The 23,056-nt window shown below is 35.7% G+C and overlaps 1 protein-coding gene across 1 annotated transcript in view; it reads right to left on the minus strand.

Moving 5' to 3' along the window:
* Positions 1-22,838, minus strand: part of atp2b1b (ATPase plasma membrane Ca2+ transporting 1b) — a 37,770-nt gene extending 14,932 nt beyond the window's left edge. Inside the window, exons 1-6 of the mRNA XM_056451769.1 lie at positions 22,780-22,838; positions 21,231-21,642; positions 9,721-9,918; positions 7,242-7,499; positions 2,346-2,471; positions 2,012-2,248 (exon numbers count right to left, since the gene is read on the minus strand). Of these exons, the coding sequence (XP_056307744.1) occupies positions 2,012-2,248; positions 2,346-2,471; positions 7,242-7,499; positions 9,721-9,918; positions 21,231-21,420 (1,009 nt within the window). The 5' untranslated portion in view covers positions 21,421-21,642; positions 22,780-22,838. The remainder of the gene's footprint in view (positions 1-2,011; positions 2,249-2,345; positions 2,472-7,241; positions 7,500-9,720; positions 9,919-21,230; positions 21,643-22,779) is intronic.
* Positions 22,839-23,056: the final 218 nt, after the last annotated feature.

A 23,056-nucleotide genomic window follows, 5' to 3' on the forward strand; every position in this document is an offset into this window, starting at 1 on the left:
CATGAGAAGAGTGAAGAGCACAATTAGCCACTAGCTGCAGCCATATGTTCACAGGATATTCTCACAACTTGTACACTCAACACACACACACACGATACATGCCAAAAGAACAACTACTGACTATTTTCCTGACTTCCCATAGCTAATGTTCCTTAAGTCATTCTCAACTGGTTTTGTCATACACGTGTAACATTTTGTCATAATTATATAACACTAAAGTTACATTAAGACAATTATTCAGAACAAAATACACCCAAATATTTAACCCAATTCTAGTTCATCATTTCTCTAGTGTATTATTTTGTTCTCTATCTCTTTTTTAAACAATGGAGTAGGGTGTGCAATGTTTATAGTCTGCAGTAACATCAGAATAGCTGTTTTATCAATGTTCAAGGTGACATTATAATGCTTTTTAGATTTCATTCAGATATTATTCAGTCTATGAAAATAAAAAAGTATCGCTGAATGTGTTTTTGTATTTTATATTTGTAAGTTGTGATACACTATTGTTGCTAAATGTACTTGTTTTGAGTCAAAGATTCAGTAATCTATTCATAAAGACATATAGACAAAACAAACATTTTTAACTTGAATATAACTAAGTACAAGGGATTAATTATTTAGGGGCAAAACGGTGGCTCAGTGGTTAGCATTGTCACCTCACAGCATGAAAGCTGGTTCAAGTCCCGGCTGGGCCAGTTGGCATTTCTAAGTGAAGTTTGCATGTTCTTCCCAAGTCCCCGTGTTGGCGTGGGTTTTCATTCGGGTGCTCTGTTTTCCCCCACAGTCTAAAGACATGTGCTATAGGTAAATTGAATAAACTAAATTGACCGTAGTGTTTGTGTGCGAATGACTGTACTGGCATCTGCTGTGTAAAACATATGCCGGATAAGTTGGCGGTTCATTCCGGTGTGGCCACCCTTGATGAATGAAGGGATTAAGCCGAAGGAAAATGAATGAATGAATGATTAATTACTTACACAGCTGCCCCCTTTACTTGTTTTGACCTTGTTTAACACAAAATAATAAATATTGAAAAATGTTTGAAGAACGAAAAACCTGTAAACATTGACTTCCATAATAGGAAAAACAAATACTATGGAAATCAATGGTTACAGATTTCCGACATTCTTCAGTATTTCTTTCTTTTGTGCTCAACAGAACAACAAAACTCAAACTGGTTTAAAACAAGTAATAGGTGAATACTGAGTGAACTACGTGTGATTTTTATTGGTCACTATTGCACACCTACAGACAAATCATCTGATTAATATATCAAGATTCCATTTAGTTACATATGGATTTGGGCCAAAATTAATTTGACTACTTGACTTACCAACAACAAAACCTACAAAAATCAATGCCTGATTACATGTAGCACCCTTTTATCATTCAAATTTAGTATTGTTTTTTCACAATCCACAATAGACCTGCACCAGTTGAGAATCACTGATCTAAAAGACCATCACACTCTATATCCTGATACACACCTTTCTTTTTATCGGATGCATCTGGCTTTTTGTCTGGTGAAAAGTGAGATGGATCAATCACATTATCCAGAAGGCTTCAATAATTTGGAAATGATGTGTGAATGTATGTTTAAATGTGAGGTATCCACTCTGGCCAAATTACTAAAGCAATGCATTACAGATAGGTTCCATATTAAATAACACTTGAAAACTTAAACTTGATCAGAGAAGAGCGTATACTTAAAGCGGAAGTTCACCCAATAATAAAAATTTTACTCATTGTTTATTTAGAGGTTCCATGTTTCTTTATTCTGTTGAACACAGCTGAAGATATTTTAACTGAAGATAACTGTTGACTTCCATAGTAGGAAAACCAAATACTATGGAAGTCCAGCTTTCTTTAAAATCTCTTTTTTGTGTGTTCAACAGAAGATAAAAACGTCAAACAAGTTTGTAACAAGTGAAGCGTGAGTAAATGATGACAGAATTGTCAGTTTTGGGTGAACTGTCCCTTTAAGGGATTTTTTTCTAGTGCAACATACTTTTCTTTTTGTCTTTCTGCTCCTTCTTCTTCCTCTCCTTTTCTTTCTTTTTCTCCTCCTTTTCTCTCCTCTTCTCTTCCTTCTCCCTCTTTTTCCTCTCCTTCTCTTCCTTTTTCTCCTCATCATCGTCGTCATCATCATCTCCACCTCCAAGCAGCATGAAAATGATTCCCGTTTGAGAATTAACCCCCACTGCAGTGACCAGCATTTTTCCAGAGCCCTCCATTACATGTGTGCCTGAGTAAACATGATAAATGTGTACAAGTATTAGAAGAGCAAAACTGTGTCAGTCTTGACAATTATTATATATTATCAAGAAAAGCAGAGGCAAAACCTGAAAGAAGAATAGGGTCTTTGTCCAGAGTTTTTTTGACGTGGTCCGACTCTCCAGTGAGGGAGCTCTCATCAATTTTTAGATCATTGCCTTGGATTAGTACACCGTCTGCAGGAAGGAGGTCACCTGCAAGCACAGAGCAAAGGACAGATGGTGTCGCCTGAGAAGAAACATGCAGACAGATGTGTTCATCGCAAGCCAAAAGAGAGATTTTTATTCGAAAACCAACCAAAACATAAGAACAACAGACTAATGGAAAGAAAAAAATGTATATACTTTAACATGTCTTTTTTTTTTAAATGATAAAGTTATAGATTCACAAAAAAATTAAAGTATTTTAGCTATTCTCCTTTCACTTGTACCAAAATTTTACCACAAAAGAAGAATTTCTTGAAAAATGTTGGATAGTAGCAGCCATGGAAGCTATGGATGTCAATGACTGATTTCCAACATTCTTCAGTAGATCTTGTTCTGTGTTCAACAGTGAAAAGAAAATCATAAAAGGTTTAGAACCACTTAAGAGTAAATAAATTTGTGTGAAAATGTTTTCATTATTGGGTAAACTATTTCAGCAGACATAGGACGTCAACATGATGTCATATTGACGTTGTACCCCAACGTCGATGGGACATTGGATTTTGTTTGGAAATGAAAATCTGGTTGACGTCAGAACCCAATGTCAGGCTGACATGAATGTCCAACGTCCAACCTAAAATCAACCTAAAATCAACCAGATATTAACGTCTAATCATGATACAACTTGATGTTGTGTGGACGTTACCACTATGACATCTATCAGATTGTCACTTTCCAGCACAACCTAAAATCAACCAAATATCAATGTAATTTGACGTCAATATTGGTTGTCAAAACAACACTGTCCTTAGACGCTGGCTAGACAGTGAATTTTGGTCACCTGACGTCACGGCCTAAATCTAAACTAATATTAACATTTTATGATGTTGTGTGCCTGCTGGGTATCCCTTAAATAAATTTAAAAAAAAAATACAAATTTGTAACAAAAGAAATCGTTATTAAAAAAATTATGTAGCACTGATGATAAGAAATGTTTTTAGGATGAATGTACTGTGTATGTGTGTTGTTTTAAATGTGAATAGTATTTTAGATTACTTTTAATAGTAGTTTAATTAAAATACAGCAGTATTAGAAACAGAATGATACTTAGGGACTGCCTTCCTGCTTTGCTACTGTTCGTATGTCTTTGCCTACTGCTCCGCTCATTGCACTCTTGCTTTTTATATTTTATACTGGGAATGTCCAGATCTATTTACGTGATCGGAAATCAGGCCTGATCATGCGGATTCAGACTCAATCAAAATCGGACGTTACATCCCAATTAGGACTCGAATATGAATATAAATATATATATATATATATATATATATATATATATATATATATATATATATATATATATATATATATATATATATATATATATATATATAAATATATATATATATATATATATATATATATATATATATATATATATATATATATATATATATATATATATATATATATATGTTCTCATTATTTTTTAACAAATCCATATTTATGCTGTGGCACAGAATTAGACCTCTTTCTCACATAGAAACAGCAACGCGTGCAGCATGACCTCACTTTGCTACAAAGCCACTACTGGTTAAATGCCAGCAAAGTAGAACACGGAAGCAGCTTGAAGTGGAAAGTGTGAGTATGTCTGAGATCTGGAGGTATTATAAAGTTGATGATGACAGCATTGCCAAAGCAAACTGTGAGATATGTAATCTTGGCATTGACTGTCGGGTATTTTAAGCTCAGGTGCTATTTGTTTTTATATTAGTTTTTTTTTTTTTATATTTACTGTTGCACTAAAGTCCAAAAGTGAAGAATTGATGTTATTTAGTACTTGATTGTTCAAGCTACCTCACAGAAGTGCTCTGTTTTTAACAGAGTTGTTAAATATTAAAATAAAGTGAATTAAATAAAAATAAGGAACATCCTGGATCTGTTTCTTCGCTCTTCTTTATTCTTTTTTATGTATTTTAGAAGTATTGCATCGGGTTTCGATATTGGTAGAACAAAAAAACCTGATCGGGACATCCCTATTTCCTACTCTAATTTAAACTTGAGCCTATCAGCACAGTGCTCAAAAGACACAGATTGAAAATTAACATCGAATTAACAAACTTTCTGAACTACAACTTTATTAATGAGTGGAATTATCGACTAAACAATCCTCCCGCTACCACCAGCCTACGTTCCTGAAACGGGAAAACACAGATGTCTGTGAAATGCCTCTGGTAGGGACTGATTTAGAATCTCACTGCTGCACAAACTGCCACAGACTCCTACAAAAGATTGCAGTTCTTGAAACAAAGTTACTTGCGATCCAACCAGAATTGCTGGATCACACAGGACCGCTTCATCTGGGACCCCCACATTATACAGCCAGTGAGTCCTGTAAATCTACTCCAGCTACTGTTTTGAGCAAAGAAAAGCTGAATGAAACTGTTGAAAATGAGCATGATAACCGATGGCATAAACAAAGTTATGGTGCCTTTCAAGAGTTCACACTTAGCTGATGATTGATTAGAAAGCTTGTTTGGCATGTTGTCCCAGGAGAGAGCCCTGAGCTCATAAGATCCTCGAGCCCGGGGCTCCCTCCCATTTGCAAGGCAAGGGGCGAGTTTGAGCTGAGTAGGATCTCGAGATCTCCCCTCTTGTAGTAGCTAATGAACAGATAGTGATTGCTCTTAAGAGATAACCACTTACTAGAATCATGTCTATGGTGCCAATTTGGATTAGTCAATTAACTTAAGTTGCATGTTTTAGAGGGAAACCCAAGTGAGCAAGGGGAGAACGTGTAAACTCCACACAGAACATCGGCTGGCTTGGTAAGGACTACAACCAGTGACGTTCTTGCTGTGAGGAAACAGTGCTAACCACTGGGCCACTGTGCCACCCATCTAGGAAAGGAGGAGGAGTAGGGGCGGAAGTGGGGATTCTTCAAAACGAAGATGGCTGTCATATGGAACTAAGTGTATTTAAAGGAGTTGTCTGATCGTGAATCATAAATTGAATAATGCAGGGCCGGCTGCAAGCAATCATAAGCATGTGATCCTCTCGAAAATAGTTTATAAATAAACTTCACTTAAATTATCATGTTAAGCTGTTTTGGGAAATTAACTTGTGTAATGTGTTATATAGCTTGTTGTAACTTGAGAAGATCTGCAAAAGTCCTTGGCAACTGAAAACAGCCAAGGTTTGCGCATCGATGGATTTGCTCTTCAGTGTTTGGACTTTCAGCAGAGAAAATTAAACCACACTGAACTGAACTTAACTGAACTTCAACACTGAAAACTGGACTGACACAATTTACATTTACTAGAACTTTTATGTTAAGTTGCTTTGACACAATCTACATAGTAAAAGTGCTATAGAAATAAAGATTAATTAAAAAATGTTAGTTTGGAATAAATCTATGGTCACTGACTGAGAACAATGTCTACTTTCAATCTTAAACATCTGTATCAAGAGCTGAAACCTAGAAAAGTTCGGTTCAAGTTGTTGATATATTTAGAAGATGCTGTTTTCTACACAGTGGAAGCAAACCACTGTGTGTACATATCCAAAGGATGAGGACTCAGACTTGGATTGCTACAGTAATCGATGTTGATTTACAAGTGGTGAAGAGGCTTCCAGTGCTAAAAAATCAGATAGATGTTTCATTTCTGTGCAGTAAGAACTAAACCAATCATAACAGCCCAATCCATTTAGCCAATCAGAGCAAAGCAGGCTCTCAGATAGGAAAGGATTATACATACCAGATCTTTGAATGAACCATTTCAGAGACTTTGAGAAAAGAGCTAATGTTGCAGTGTATATTATTAGCCAATTAAAGTGAATTGCAGATTGGTTTTCTGTTATTCTGATGGAGAGGTTCAGTGTTCAGCGTTCAATTTCTTGGACTTTTGGACAAATGTACCACTCAGCCTGCATCCAGTAACTCTTCTGAGGTATAAATTACTCATCTTTTCTAGTCACTCTGATTGTATTGTCTCCTGGACTAAGGCATCTGTCTGCTATTTTATGTATTTTTTGTATAATCATGTGTATAGTTTGAGCCATTATCTGATATATTTTTCTCTAGATCTGTGTTGTTTCTGAAAAATCCTTAAATAAAGTATTGTAAGAAAATGCAAGTATTTTGGATGGATGTACACCCATAAACATATGGCAGAATTTGGCTGAAACCATACCCAGGTAGCAAAGAATTCTGGCCCAGATTTGTCATAATATGGCACAGCAGGCATTCATCTGGCACTGGCATACAGCATGGTGGCCAAACACGAGCCGGTTTTGGCAGTGGTGGCACCGTCTTTAAGGCGGCACATAAGATTTGGGCCAGATGTAAATTGTAGTATTCGGCCCAGATGTTAAAAATTGATATATGGGCCATGTAAGTTTGGCCTGTCTTGAGCCACGTTTAAAATACATTAAAATATTTTTGAGTAAAGAAAATAATTCTACCAATCAGGTTGCTTTGAGAAAAAGCACGCCCATAGTATGCCTAAAGTGCAATGCTTCATGGGTTTATCAATTTCATTGCAATCGTGACACACCAACCTATCTGGCCCAGTTCAGGCCCAATTATAAGTTATTATCTTGGCTGTGACTTGACCCAGATATGGTCCATGTTCAGCCTTTGTCTGGAAGCCAGACTTGGTCCAGTCATGTACCGTAATTCACTGCGACATGTGGGCCAAGCAAAACCTGATTGTATGGGACAAATCTAGGCCAGAAAAATTTTGTTATGTGGGTATGGTTACATACAAAATGGCAGACAAATTGTACATTTAAATCAGTTACTAATCTCCAACACTTTACCATATTTTACTTGTGCGATGTCTCCGACAACAATCTCGGCCACTGGAATCTGAATGACTTGACCGCCTCTGAGTACAGTAAACCTCTGCTCTTGTTCAATCCGGCTCTGGAGTCCACGAAACTGTTTCTCTTTACTCCAGTCGTTAAAAGCTGTGACAAGAACCACGCAGATGACAGACAGGAGGATGGCAGCACCTTCAATCCAGCCCGCTTCTGCCTCACCCTCATCCTCAACACCTCCAGCCGCCCGACCACAGTCTGCACCAATCAGAAGGACACAGTTAGTAACAGCTAATATAGTAGTAACTTAGGTATGTACTACTCTACAACATTTAATTTGCACATTTATTTTGCACATAATATAGCTATGCATAAAATATGTATATAGTAATATACTGTACATACATTTCTATATATACGGTTCTATATATTATTTTTACACTGCTTTGTACAACATGTCTACTTCAATGACAAATGTTTACCTGTACAGTATTTATATTTGGCCCAATATTTGCACAACATCCGTAGTGGACTGGTCGGCATTAATGTCAATGTTTCTTGTCTTGTCTGTCCTCACTTATTTGCAATAAATGTTGCACAAACCGCACTTTGCGCTCTTGTTATGTTGTGTAAAGAAGCATCATGGTCCTGGAGGAACACTGTTTCATTTCACTGTGTACTGCACTGTATTCTGTTGAAATGACAATATATCCAACTTGAACTTGAACTTGATATTATACTGTTTATATGCACTATTTTTAGATTTGATTAAAAAATGCAGCAATTATGAATTAAATTGCTCAAAACTAAGTACATATATGCTAATTTGCTAAATGCTAAATTATCATTGAATGCTAAGAAACAAATGCCTCACTGTTTCCTCAAAAATATTAAGCAGCACATATTTTCAACATGAATAACAGTAGGAATTGTATGTATTTCCAGTTATCCAAATCAGCAATAATTTCTGAAAGATTATGTAAGACTAAAACACTGGAGTAGCGATGTGTTTGTCCTCACAGAAATGACATTTTTGATTCATTTAGCTCAATATACAGTATGAACAAATTTTTTTTTTAGACCGGGGAGAGGATCGGCAAGGGACCTCATGCTGGGAATCAAACTTGGGTTACAGTGAGCACTAACCACACGTCTATTGGCATCGACATCAAGGTCCAGTTTTAACACTGATAAACTGAAATGGGTTCATCTTGAATATGTTACTACACTTTTTGTCAAACTATTTGTCACAAACATGCAAAAAATTAACTAATTTTCTTTTTTTCTTCACAAACGGACCACCCTTCAGAGGCTTCAAGGTTAAAGTTCAGCTTTGGGTGACATCAGGCATTGCCGAACTGCATTGTGGATCCGTCTGCACCATTTCAGTGGCGTTGCTCGCTGCATAAGTTGGGACTTTCTCAACTTTTCAAGCACCAACGGAAGCATCAGCCAATCAGCTAGCTGTATGCAAATACACCAGCTCAGACAGTAGCCAATTGCTGACTATTTTCATTGACTGACGCTGCTATGATGATAGCCCCCAATTCATACACACGCTCTGTCAAGCGCTGATGCTAAAGCCCTGTGTGAATCGGGTGTTAGAATGAGGCTGTTTAATATTTGTGCATGGCTACCCCCCTTAAAAAAAAGTTCATTCATCTCCAAAATAATTTTGTCCTGGATTACCCAATGAAACTGAACAATGCAATTATTTTTTAACGAACTATTTTTTTTTGTGAATTGAAATATGTGGATGACTGAAAACATCAATGGATTTTTTAAACCAGGCCAGATGTTTCTGCAGATTTTAGTTTAGAATGAAGATGATTTTCCAACTTAAATAGAATATTGAGTAGAGGGCGGGGTTTAATTTTTCACTCCTCCCCTTATCTTTCAGTCACAGCAAATTAATAGTTGGAGGGGTGTGGCTAAACATATTTCGCCTGAGCTGTCAAACTGAAATCATCAGAGAAGGACTACCATTCCAGAGCGGAAGAAAGTCAGATTCTGATTTACGACAAACATTCAATAAACATTTCTTTTTCACTGAATTAACTTGCACAGATCAATTGTTCACTTTCAGACTAACAATCCAACAATCTTTGATTTTGGTTTCATGCAGACTTTAAAACTCCCCACTAAAGATCCTTAAATAGTCCTTCAACCGGGCTAGATTTGCAGTTTTAATATGACACATCGTTCCATTTGAGAAACATCCTAAATTTAGCAGAATTTACACAAAATAACATGATTTGCAGAATCTTACTGCTAAAAGCACACCAGGGTTCAGATAAAAGTTTGTTTCCCTCCTAAAAAAAAACAACAACAACCCTGGGTGAGCTGAATACATAATAGTCTTGCGTCACCTTTAGGCCATGTTACAATTTCAAAATCATTGTTATTCAGCAGCGCCACTGAGCAAGAGAAACAGTGGTATTATTAATAAGCATAAGCTTAAAAGCCCTGCGATACTCACGTTCTCTCTCGGCATCGGGAGGTTTATAGAAGGAAAGGCCTAAGGATATTATGGCTGCAACTTCCAAAATAATTAGAGTCACATCCTGCAGTGCTTCCCACACTAATTGAAGGAATGTTTTTGGCTTTTTAGGAGGTATAAAATTCTTTCCGAATTCTTCTTTTCTTCTTGCAATGTCATCGGGATGACCACTTAACCCTAGACAAAGAGAAAGCAGAGTAAACATTACTACACTGAATACAAAATTAGCATTGGAAGAATTTTCACTCAGAAATTGCTATTAAACTTAAAAGTTACTTAAAACCGCTCAAATAACACTTTAAACAAATAGTATTTTATGTAAAACATACTCTAGTAATTTTCATTTTACCATTTTCTTGAGGTGTATTATATTGCTACTCTATAAAATGGATTTCTGCATTAAAACTTGCCTTTAACCCCAAATAACCCCAATAAATTATTGCAACATTCATTATTAGTGTACTGTACAGAATTCAATGACCCTGCTAGAGAAATAACAGAAACCATCATTGAATTTTTTATAGTTTTAATGGTTATAATGAAAATTATAATAGATTTAAAGGAACTATATTGGTCCTTTGTGTATCTACTAATAATTCTATTGATGGACTGTTAAAACCAATAAATCCTACAGGAATATGTCCCACATTAGAGACCACGACAACGTACTAGATTTAATGGTTATAATAAGATGGATTGTAATGTTTTCATGTTATTTGTAGAGGAAACCATTAAAACTTCTGTGATGGTTTCTATTATTTTGTGGAACAGGGCACTCAACTCTTGTCACAGATTTCCTTTTAATACTAAAGTCACATTAAAATACTAAGTGAGTGTAACATCAGTCAGTTTTTACAATAGAACAGGATTATTGAAACACAATAGTATTGTAACACTGGAAGCATTGTTGCATTCTCCTTAGTTATGCCAGTTTCCTTGGTTACTCAGTAGTTTAGGATGATTATGGTAACCGTTTCTTATTTAGATCCTTTTTCCCTTTAGTTAACTTATCTGAACACAGTTTTTGAGTTTCAGTGAGAAAAACAAACTTGGAGGATAAATTGGAGCAAAGATAGAGTACAGCTCCAACCCCCTGTAGGCCCATCAAAATACAATGTGATGTTTAGAAGAGTAGAAATAAAAAACATATGAAAATGATGCAGGTTAAAGCGTCTTACATTTTAATCATACAGAATACAGGCACATAAAGTTTTTATTTGGAAAATGACTGAAAATGATACTGTGGACTTGGAGTATTTTGAGTTTCTCTGCTGTTTTTTTGTTTTCAGTTTGCACTGCATTTTGGAACCATGATTCCTGCTTTATCAGTTGTAATGTTGAAAATGAATCTATTCATCAATTATCAACATTATTAGTAGTCTGTAATAATATGTTGTATAAGAAATAACAAATACGTCCTTTTTGTTATATGGAAATAAGTCCATAAAATAACAGAAAAAGTACTGTCAGATGTTTGTACCACAGTTTACAGAACCAACCCAGACACCAAAAATATTTTTTTATTACCAAAAATGACAGTAAAAATCTCTTTGTTGAACTCTCTAACATCAAAAATTCTCAGAACAGAGATCAAGGTCCCATAGTGCAATAAAAAAAACAATAAACAGAACGCTATTAACTAATATACATTTTTACAGTCTACCAACTACACACAAATCAACAAGCAATTTGTCTGTCCGCATTAGATGCGGTTTGAGAAAAACATTTAAATACCAGAGCCATTCAGAAGTATAGCATCAGAACCTAATGAAATGGACGGGTTTACAATCCAATTAATACTTATTAAACCTCTTTCACATTATTAAAAGTACATGCTGAGTGACTGATGTTGTTGGTTTGCACTGAGTAACAGTTCTAACATTCACTTTCAAAATATCCACTGTTTGTCAAAAGTTCGGGGTCAGTAGCATTTTTAAAAGTTTTAAGATAAGATTATTCTGCTTTCATCAAAAATACAGTACAAATTGTGAAATTGTGAAATGTTATTGTACTATAAAAGAACTGTTCAAAGTTTATCATTTAATTTAATAATTTATTCCAGTGATTTTAAAGATGAATTTTCAGCTTCATTACTCCAGTCTTCAGCCACATGATCCTTCAGAAATCAGTCTAATAATAATAATTATTATTGTTATTATTATTATTATTATTAATAATAATATTATAATTAATAGTAATAGTAATAGAAGCAGTAATGACTGGAGTAATCATTTCATTTGAAACTACATACAATAAGAAAGCAGTTATTTAAAATTTTAATAAATACATTTAATAAATGCTGCCTTGATGAACAGAATCAATTTATTTAAAAAAAACTGAAAAATTGTAAATAAAACTGACCCCAAACTTTTGACCAGTTGTGTATGTTTGCTCGTTTCATTATATTTTCAAGATCTGAGGTGAACTGTCTGCTGCTGCTTTCAGCAGTATGGCAATAAATGTCATTCAAAATGGTATTCAAACTCATATTAGTGGCATTTAACACCGATTAAAGCACACAATCAGTATCTGAGGTGATCATTGTCATAGTAGTTTATGCTGTTGTTCAGTCGCGATGTCGCAGAAATAGAAACTGTTTCTAAAACAGACATTTTGTGCATAGCTGTCGCAGATGGTTAGGACAATAGCACCTGTCATAGCATCACGTTGTGTGCAGTTGTGTAGTGTATGACTTTTAGCTCATTTTTAACATGATTAAATTTAATCAAATGTTGACACACTTATACACTTGTTTGGGGGGCTGTTTCAAGATTTTAAATGCTGTTATTTGAAAAATGTATAAAATATTACTTCAAATCACAGTTTACACAAAAAAGAGGATGTTTTGTGTTTATATATGGTGCATCTATATGTAAGTTTTCAAGTGCATTGAAAAACACACATACACATGTTTTGAATTGTACCTGCTGATTTAACTGTTTTCAAAAACCGACAGATGGACCAAGTTGAGTGAAAAAGCCAATCCTCGAACTTGGATTTTTAAAACGCTTGAGAAATTGAATTGGATTTGGAGAGGGGTTTTGTTTTGTTTTGTTTTTCATTTTAAACATAATGGATTCCCAAAATAATAAAAGTACGAAGATTTCCAACCCGTATGCAAGCAAGAGCACAGCCTGTACGCTAACACAGTGTAATCCTCTCTTCCTTCTCTTGCTCAATTACAAACCGCTAGTCCTCTGCCCCCTCAAAGGTTTACCCACTGCTGGCAAGGGCAAAAAACGAATGTAAACCCCTTGCAGCAGAGCAGCGGCCAGTGAGATTAGCGAGAAGCGGAGCAATGAAGAGCCTGCCTCGCTTTGAGGTGAGCGGGATTACATGAGGTAAATTGATCTGGTCCCACCTGTCACAACTACAACTGTCTGTTATTGCTCATGACAGAGCTAAATATGTCAGCACAGAGAGCTAAGCCAGTGCAAATCGACCTGGAAAAAGGATGGATGACGAGGTAAATTAAATCAGTAATCGAGATCAGGATTGTCTTTTCAAAACGTGTGCAGCGCGTATGCTATTTATAAAGCACCAACACGCAAAAACATAAATCACAAGGGGAGTGTGTAAACATATTTCACTGGAATTATCAAGGGAAACATAAGCTGATCATGGTGTTAGACAAATGATTGAAATAGTATGAAGAAGGACTGGATAAACCACGAGCACAGAAAGAGATGAATGTAAATGGTGAAATGTGCAATTGTAAAATGTAATACAACTCAAAAATGTCAAAAATGGTTTGCGATTATTTTTGATTTACAGGCAAAATAAGGCTTAGCCCTACACTTTTAAAAATAGTTTTTGCCTAATCAGGGCACTTGATTTAGAAAAAATATATAAAGCTAAAATATTTATTCATTCATTTTCTTTTTGGCTTAGTCCCTTTATTAATCTGGGGTCGCCACAGCAGAATGAACCGCCAACTTATCCAGCACCTTTTTACGTGATGGATGCCCTTCCAGTTGCAACCCATCACTGGGAAATAAAATATTTTTTAAAAGAAAATATAAGATGACAATTTTTGAACACATTTAATCTAGTAATTAACACTGAGCAATGTTAATTTAAGTATCTAGTAAAATAAAAGGATTTATACCATGTTTGGTGGTATCTGTACATTTTACCATTGAACAATGCAAAGTTGAAGACAATGTGGGCATATTTGAGTGATTAAAGATTCAATACATATATTTTTATTCAAAATTAATAGTGGCGTTATTGCATTGTACACTCAAATAAATGACATTTGCTGTTTGTTTAAAATATTTAATTAAATTGAGCTTAAACGACACAATTCTTGAGTTTTTTGGGGGGAAAATCTAACTGTTTTATGCTCAATCACTTAAATTTGTAAAAACTATTCAGCTAACTTAATAGGCTTTACTGTTTGCACAGCTAGTGTTTTTCAGCCAATGATAAACTTCCAGTGAAAGCTTAAAGTGACTATTTTCATTTTCATAAGGTTCCTTTTACAGCATCGATGTTGTAATGTAATTACAATACATTCAGTTAAATAGACTTAAAGGGGTGGTCCACTACGATATCATATTAAAATTTGAATATGATATCGTAGTGGACACCCCTTTAAGTCTTTAAGTTCATCTGTAATGTAGCTGTGGGAACATAAAAAACATCTCTGAATGTAATATGCTCAAAGTTCAATGCAAAGGGTGACATTGGCTTATACAGAGTTAGCTTAGCAAAGCCTACAGCGAACGAAGTTTGGGGACTACAAAAAATACATTCGTGCTAGTGAGATCACAAAGGCTTCCGGTTATGCGTATTCACCACGCGCACACAACCTGCGCAGAGAAGGGGCATGGCCAGAGGCGCTGTAATGTTATAGCAGAGAAAGCTAATGCCGTCCAAACGCTGCTATTACCACATAGCTTGTTCTGTTTCTGTATTTGGGCTTCCAAAGGACACGACGCAAAGACAGAAGTGCTTAGAGTTTAATTTTAATTATGTTCCAGAGAATTATAAAAAAATACATAGCTAGCATTTGACAAAGGACATCTTCCTGAATCTCCCCCCGTTCAGTGCAGGATTCAATTAAAAACTCCTCAAACCAACGAAGCTGTGGATTGTGAGACACAACCTATAAGTATTTTTATTTAATAAAATTGATCAACTACATGCACAGTTTCTAGCGTTAATGGTATGTTGTAGCGAGGACATAAACAAGGATGTAAACAACTGGAAATGCTGTTTGGCACCGCTAACAATTTAGCTACAAATTCATATTTATCAGTCAAACCGCTATAAACACCCACAATCTTCAGCAGCGCATGCATGACATGGTGACGTAGAGCCAAAATGCGAATCACAGCACATAATGTTAGCTGACCAATCAGAACTTCTTGAGGGCGGGCCTTTCGAAGGAACTAGCTGTATATAAGTAGCTGTATATAATCAAAGTAAGATAAAAAAAAATAGATTTTTTACAAATGAAGCCTTAAAAGGCTGTTTTACACACAAGCCTTAAAATACACTGTGGACCACCCCTTTAAGCATTCATTTAATTGTTCAAGCGTAAAACGAGATGAAAGAACATGTAACCGCTAGCGCCGTCAGGATCAGAAGGTGAGTGCAGAAACTCCATAGAAAATACTGGGCGTGGGGAAGTGGATGCAGTGCTTCATGTCTGGTCTGATAACCACTTTATATCATATATCTATCAGGCACTAAAGATGACTAACTTTTAAAGAAATCAGACCTTAAATGTGTCAGTTTTATAATGGAAAGACAGTTCATCTGAAGCGCTGAATCTGGCTGCCTGAAATTAAAAGTCTGTGTGTATATACCCTATTCCTTCAACACAAATCGATTACGTAGAACACAGCATTTTTTACAGTGTAAAAAAAAGAGATTATCGTACTTAAATAAAGTGAGCAAACTCATTGTAACCTGGAAATGTTTATTAATCATTAATAATTAATAAATGCTTATTTGTCAGTAATTGTTAGTTTATGCTACTTAACTAACGTTAACAAAATCTTAGTGTAAAAATGTACCAAAATTCATTTTTGTAACCGTTGTCATGATTTTGTCAGTTTCTTTCAAAGTAAGTAAAACAAAAGAATGTAATTGTACATTTTTGTAATAAATATGGACAACACTTTTGGGCTTTTCTAACAGTTTGGTTAATGTAAAACCTTCTCCTTGCCTTTTAAAACTACACTGTAAAATTATTAGTTGATTTAACTTAAAATAAGTCAGTAAACCTGTTGCTTTTAAAACGATTAGTTGACTTTACTTGCAAGTAAATGATCTATATGGATAACTCTAAAAATTGAGTTGAATCAACTTAACTGTTTTAAGTTACAATGGGTTTACTAGCTTTTTAAAAGTAAAGTCAACTTGTCGCATTTAAGGCAACACTGTAGAAACAGGATTCCACACAATCCCTTCATGTTGTCCCAGCACAAATCAAATAAGTTAACTTAAAGATTTTCACAATTTTAAGTTGATTGAACATGAAACAATTAAGCTGCACCAATAAACTCAAGAATTGTGTTGTTTCAGCTCATTTTAAAAACGTAGACTGAACAAGCAGCACAAATCATTTTTAATGAATGGGTTTACTCACTTTTAAAGTAAAGTAAATAATCAGTTTTTATAGTGTACTGTCATTTTAGAGGGATGCTGTGAAACATTAGTGCTGACAAAGTGTGGACAGAGATTTTTACAGCTCATCTTATTGAATATGCAATTGAAATGAGTTTCTTATTTATCCACAAAATTGTATAATATTGAAATGAATCATGCAACACAAGTGCTAACATTTAGAGTAGTAAATTTACTGATATTTATGCTATTGTTTAACGCCACAAAATATTAGACGTACATTATTTCTGCTTGTTTGAGATCTAATTTGAGTGGATGCTTTATTTCCATGACAAATCCCACAGAATACATGTGCTGCTAATAGTTCTTTTTTTTTTTTTACACCTTATTGATTTTATTTTTAAAGTGACATCAGTTATGATGCTAAATGATATGCTATAACCTAACATTAGTTAAACCAAAAAATGGAAATATATAGTGTGCGTTATTTTGTCTTGTTGAAGGTTAAAATATACACACACACAAACAAGTGGATGAGCATGTCTGAAACTTCTAATTAGTCATTTAGCGGAGGCATATATCCAAAGCAATTACAGTCCAGTTGTTACTGAGACAAGCTTCCAGGAAGTGTCTTTGGTCAAGGGCAAAATGCAGACAGTTTTCTACATTAAACGACACTCTAAAAATGCAGAGCTGTTGTAACCGAATGTTGAGTCAAATATTGACAAATCCAGCCATTGTGTTAAAGACAACAAACTGTTATACACCATAAACTTAATATTCTTCTTCTTCTGAGACTAATTCTATATGCATCTCCTCCTAGAACGTTCATTCTACAACCACCAAACTAACTCCAAACTGGTCTGCCTAGGGTTGCTATTGCTAAAATTTGGAAAAGTCCCATTGACTTAACATTGGACCAAATTTTGTGACCTCATAACTTTGCGCCAGACTGTCTTACAGACTTAAGACTGGGCTCATGTAACTCAGACTACCAATTTGGCAATAACCCATGATCTTTCAACTTACTAATCACACCCTAGCAACCATTTACAGCACCTTAGCAACTGTCCCATAGACTTTCATTGTAAAAAAACTGACTTTACAGTGGACATATTAATAACATACTAATATACACTAGAAGCATATTAACAAACATATTAATCATACTAGCAACATGCTAATTCATATTAGAACTATGCTCATTTGTGTTAGCAACTACTTAGCAACAACTCAGAACACCTTAGCAACTACCTAACAACCACTTAGAACACACTAGCAGCCACCTAGAACACTTTAGCAACGACCTAGAAAACCTTAGCAGCCACTTAGCAACACTTTAGCAACCACCTAGCAGCACCATAGCAACCACTCAGAACACCCTAGCAACCCAATAGCAACACCTTAGCAACCACCTAGCAATGTCTTTGCAACTGCCTAGCAATTACTTAGAACACCTTAGCAACCACCTAGCAATGCCTTAGCATCCACCTAGCAACTACTCAGAACACACTTGCAACTACCTAGCAATGTCTTAGCAACCACCTAGCAACACCTTAGCAACCGCCTAGCAACCACTCATAACACACTAGCAACACCTTAGCAATGACCTAGAACACCTTAGCAACCACCTAGCAACACCTTAGCAACCACCTAGCGACACCTTAGTAACCGACTAGAACACCCTAGTAATCGCCTAGCAAACAACCACCTAGAACACCCTAGCAACCACCGAGCAACGCCTGATCAACCACTCAGAACAACCTAGCAACCACCTACCAAACAACATTTTAGCAACTACTCAGACCACAATAGCAATGCCTCAGCAACCACTCAGATCACCATAGCAACCACCTAGCAACTCTTTAACAACCAGTCAAAACACCCTTGCAACGCCTTAGCAACCATTCAGAACACCCTAGCAACCACCAAGCAACACCTTAGTAACCACTCAGAACACCCGACTAGCAAAAAACATGCCAATCCATATTAGAAACATGCTAACTTATGTATATCTATCTATGTCAACTGTTTCAAACTGCTTAAAACGACTTCAATTATTTAAACTTTAAAACTACTTTAAACTTTCAGATGAGGCTTTTTCAAGTCACCATAAAGTTTGTCAATGAACTTTACTATTCTAGTTTAAATTGAATATAAGAAATCATATATTTCTCCATATTTGACTTAACGTTGTGTTACAACATCTAGCAATGTTTAGAAGAATCAACCAACTTTATGGTCACTAAAACTATCAGGTTGAATCAGGCTGAATGAGATCAGAGGTTTAGAAAAGCTGAAAGCGATCTTTCTTCTGTAAATGTGTGATATTGATACAATACACAGGTAACCAGATACTTTTGGGGGCATTTTTACAGATATTGGATACTCATTGCTTGACATTAAATTCTATAAATATCTCACACGTTTCCAGTTTCACCAAATGTAAAGTTGATCAGCTTGTTTTGGTTATTAAATAATAAGGGCATACATTACAAGTTTATTACATTCAAATGAAACATAAGTCATTTATTGCTTATCTGTCAAACTATTGCTAATCCAAAATACTTTTCTGCATTTGGTTTGTGGCTATAATATTCATATGTGAGCAAGACACACTTCTTAAGAAGTAATTAAAATAGCATTATAATTCAGGGTATGTAGGCAAACATTCCCCGTAACAGTTGTTGTCTTCATATTCATGTCAGGCAAAGTATAGCACAAGCAAAATTTCAGACTGTCCCACTTCATCAGCACGATCAATAACTGATTTTAGGAAACATTCTGATAAAAATGTCTTGTTTTTTCTGCAACAAAGATTTTTTTTCAAACAAAGGTGAAACCTAAAATTGTGCATCCTAAAGAAATACTGTAGTATTTCATTCCTAGATGAATCAGTGAGCCAGCAATTAAATACCTTTCTAAATGAATCAGCCATTTTGAACAAATTGTTTGAATCTAAACTTATTAAAAACTTAAAATGCCACATTTATATACTCATCGGCCACTTTATTAGGTACACCTGTCCAACTGCTTGTTAATGCACATTTCTAATCAGCCAATCACATGGCAGCAACTAAATGCATTTAGGCATGTAGACATGGTCAAGACGATCTGCTGCAGTTCAAACTGAGCATCTGAATGGGGAAGAACGGTGATTTAAGTGACTTTGAACGTGGCATGATTGTTGGTGTCAGACGGGCTGGTTTGAGTGTTTCAGAAACTGTATATGTACTGTAATTTTCACGCACAACCATCTCTAGGGTTTGCAGAGAATGGTCAGAAAAAGAGAAAATATCCAATGAGCGGCAGTTCTGTGGGTGCAAATGCCTTGTTGATGCCAGAGATCAGAAGAGAATGGCCAGACTGGTTCCAGCTGATAAAAAGGCAACTCAAATAACCACTCGTTACAATCTAGTTATGCAGAAGAGCATCTCTGAATGCACAACATGTCAAATTTTGAGGTGGATGGACTACAGCAGTAGAAGATCACATCGGGTGTCACTCTTGTCAGCTAAGAACAGGAAACTGAGGCTACAATTCGCACAGGCTCACCAAAATTGGACAATAGAAGATTTGGAAAACGTTGCCTGGTCTGATGAGTCTCCATTTCTGCTGTGACATTCGGATGGTAGGGTCAGAATTTGGCATCAACAATATGAATGCATGAATCCATCCTGCCTTGTATCAACGGTTCAGGCTGGTGGTGGTGGTTTAATGGTGTTGGGTAGGGCTGCACAATATATCATTTCAGCATTGATATCGCAATGTGATCCTTCACAATAGTCACATCGCAGCCTATGCAATGTTGAGTTGGTATTATAATTCATAATTTGCATGTGTTTTTGATGCCTGAGATTGTATAATGGCCTTAAAAGCATTCAGGCATAATAAATTGTACCAATTGTGACTTTAACATTGATTAAATTTACTGAATTATTTTTATTTTTATTTATATTTACTTGAATACCGTTAGACTCAGGAAACTATAACACATGCAAATACAGAAATGCACTGCAAATAGCAGACCACATCGCAAATGTGTCGGGGGACCCCAAAGAGTTTACAGATTGTTTATTAGATTTTATGGAGATGCACTCCCACTGCAGAATCATCCCAATCGATCTAACATTATAAATTATTTCCAAATTGAGGCATTAATTATCTAGTAAAGTTGTATTTATATCGCAATATATATTGCAAAATAAAAAAATATTGCAATGTTACATTTTTCCAATATCATGCAGCCCTAGTGTGGGGGATATTTTCTTGCCACACTTTGGGCTTATTAGTACCAATTGACCATGGTGCTATTGAGTATATACTCATACCTGAGTATTGTTGCCGACCATGTCCATCCCATTATCACAGTGGACCCATCTTCACATGGCTACTTCCAGCAGGATAACGCACCATGTCATAAAGCACAAATCATCTCAGACTGGTTTCTTGAACATGACAATGAGTTCACTGTACTCAAATGGCCTCCACAGTTACCATAACTCAATCCAATAGAGCACATTTGGGATGTTGTGGAATGAGAGATTCGCATAATGGATGTGCAGCCACCAAATCTGCAGCAACTGCGTGATGCTATCATGTCAATATAGACCAACATCTCTGAGGAATATTTCCAGTACCTTGTTGAATCTATGCCACAAAGGACTAAGGCAGTTCTGAAGGCAAAATCGGGTCCAACCCGGCATTAGTAAGGTGTACCTAATAAAGTGGCCAGTGAATGTATAATCATGACTGGGCTAAACTTGCAAAGGTATCAGCACACATAAAAATCCAACATCCAAAAAAAAATAAATAGAAGTTATTAAATCTAAATCAAGACGTAATCAAGTGGGCTTATAATGCTGAAAAAGAATCAATGCATGAAAACTGGTTGCAAATGAAATATTTACCTTCTATGGGTGATGATTTTAACTTGGAGCAGAGTCCTTGAACATCTCCATAGCACTCCTGAATCCTTTGTAATCCATCCGTTCCTCTGAGTTCCATAAGAGAGCGAAGCTCTTTGAGTGTGCAGCTAAAATGTCCATCATGATTGGCTTCTGGCCTGTACTTCGACCCACGGAATGAGTTTTTGGCCATGGTCCCACTGAAGCACACCAAAAAACAGAGGAGAAGTGGCTTCCCCTTGTGGAAGTGCTGACAATATCCAGACTTATTTCCTCAGGGATGCAAGAAGCGACTCTTCTGATGACAAACCAGGTGTAATTCAAATGCCTTTCCCATTTGATTTTCTGGTGTATCTTCTCTCATCCTGCTTTGAGTCACTGAAGATCAATTCTTCGCTTGTGCACCAAGTTACATCTGAAACAAAAACCAAAAGCAAGTTCATTACATGCTCCATCATTCCCTTGTCAACTTTTATGAACATTTAGCGCTTGAAGCCAAATAAAAAGGCATTATTATCACACCTGGCAAATCAAGTGATGCCGAGTCAATCAACAAAGCAAGTCAAAGCAAACCATATGTCACTGTTTAAAGATGATGTTGACAGATACGCAAAGAGACGGTCAGCTTTTATAAAGGCCCTTCAGTGGAAAAATCTGTTACGTCTGCTTAAAGAACGCACTTCTAAAATTAGCCGTTACATAAAACTGGCGTCTTGTCTACAAGAGACCTGCCAAAGGCAACAGATATGACTCAAAATACAAAAGTTCAGATGTGTGACTGAAAAACTGACTCATTAATATTTTCCTATTTATATACTATTATCTTTCTTCATTTTTAACATGTTTATCTGTTATTTCTATATATTTGACATTTTTATTGTATATTAGTCAGTCATTTTCACACAATGAGGTTTTTGGTTAATAAATTCTGCTATTTAGAGTCATTTTTATTTCAGAATTAAACAAATTTTAACTGTAACATTTCAGTTAGCGAAGCAATATTTAAGACTTTATCTCTCCTTTATTTATATTATATCATATAAATTATACAATAATTCTCAACTGAATGAACTGAATGAGCAGTTTTTACTGTAAATCTGCAACTAAATCTGAGATTGAGGTAATTGCAAATGACATCAGGACTTGTTTGCACAGACTAAAGCACATTCAAAAGTCACATCAGTTTTGGTCAGTTTAGTAAATAAATGATCAGTTTCAAGACTTTAAAGCATCTGAAGCTTTTAATATTATTGTTAGTACGATTGTCAACGCCACTGTTTGCTTTATTTTGTGCTTTTCAGATGTGTATTAGTTTTCTTCAGATATTCCCACTGAAGTTCAATTATTCAGTTCTGTTCGTTTAGTAATTATAGCTCTCTAACTTAAAGTCTTTTTTTATCTACATCATTGTTTCCCAAATACAAAAAAAAAACTACAAAATGCACCAACTGAAACCACATCTCGACTGAAATAATCCTCACAGAACGAATAAACACCATGAAAGCCGACATACCTCAACTTACAATCAAAAAACACAAAGAAAAATACTCACAGATTGATCTATCGTATCCATTTCTGCAACAGCGGGACAAACACGACACGGTGAGAAACTGCTGCTTTCACAGACTGTATGATTCTCTATCACACACAACTGGCCCAATCAAAACAAAGCCTACATTCCGACGCAACGTGCCAAAAACTTCTTCTTTTCTTCATCAAATAATTTGACCTTCAGTGGACGGTCTTGAGGTGCACAGTCTCCATTAGAGGAAATGGCTTGCTGAATGATTATCTCAGGAAAGCTTCTTGCTTAATCTAATTAGTCAATC

Source organism: Danio aesculapii, chromosome 25 (assembly GCF_903798145.1).
Source record: "Danio aesculapii chromosome 25, fDanAes4.1, whole genome shotgun sequence".
Taxonomy (NCBI): domain Eukaryota; kingdom Metazoa; phylum Chordata; class Actinopteri; order Cypriniformes; family Danionidae; genus Danio; species Danio aesculapii.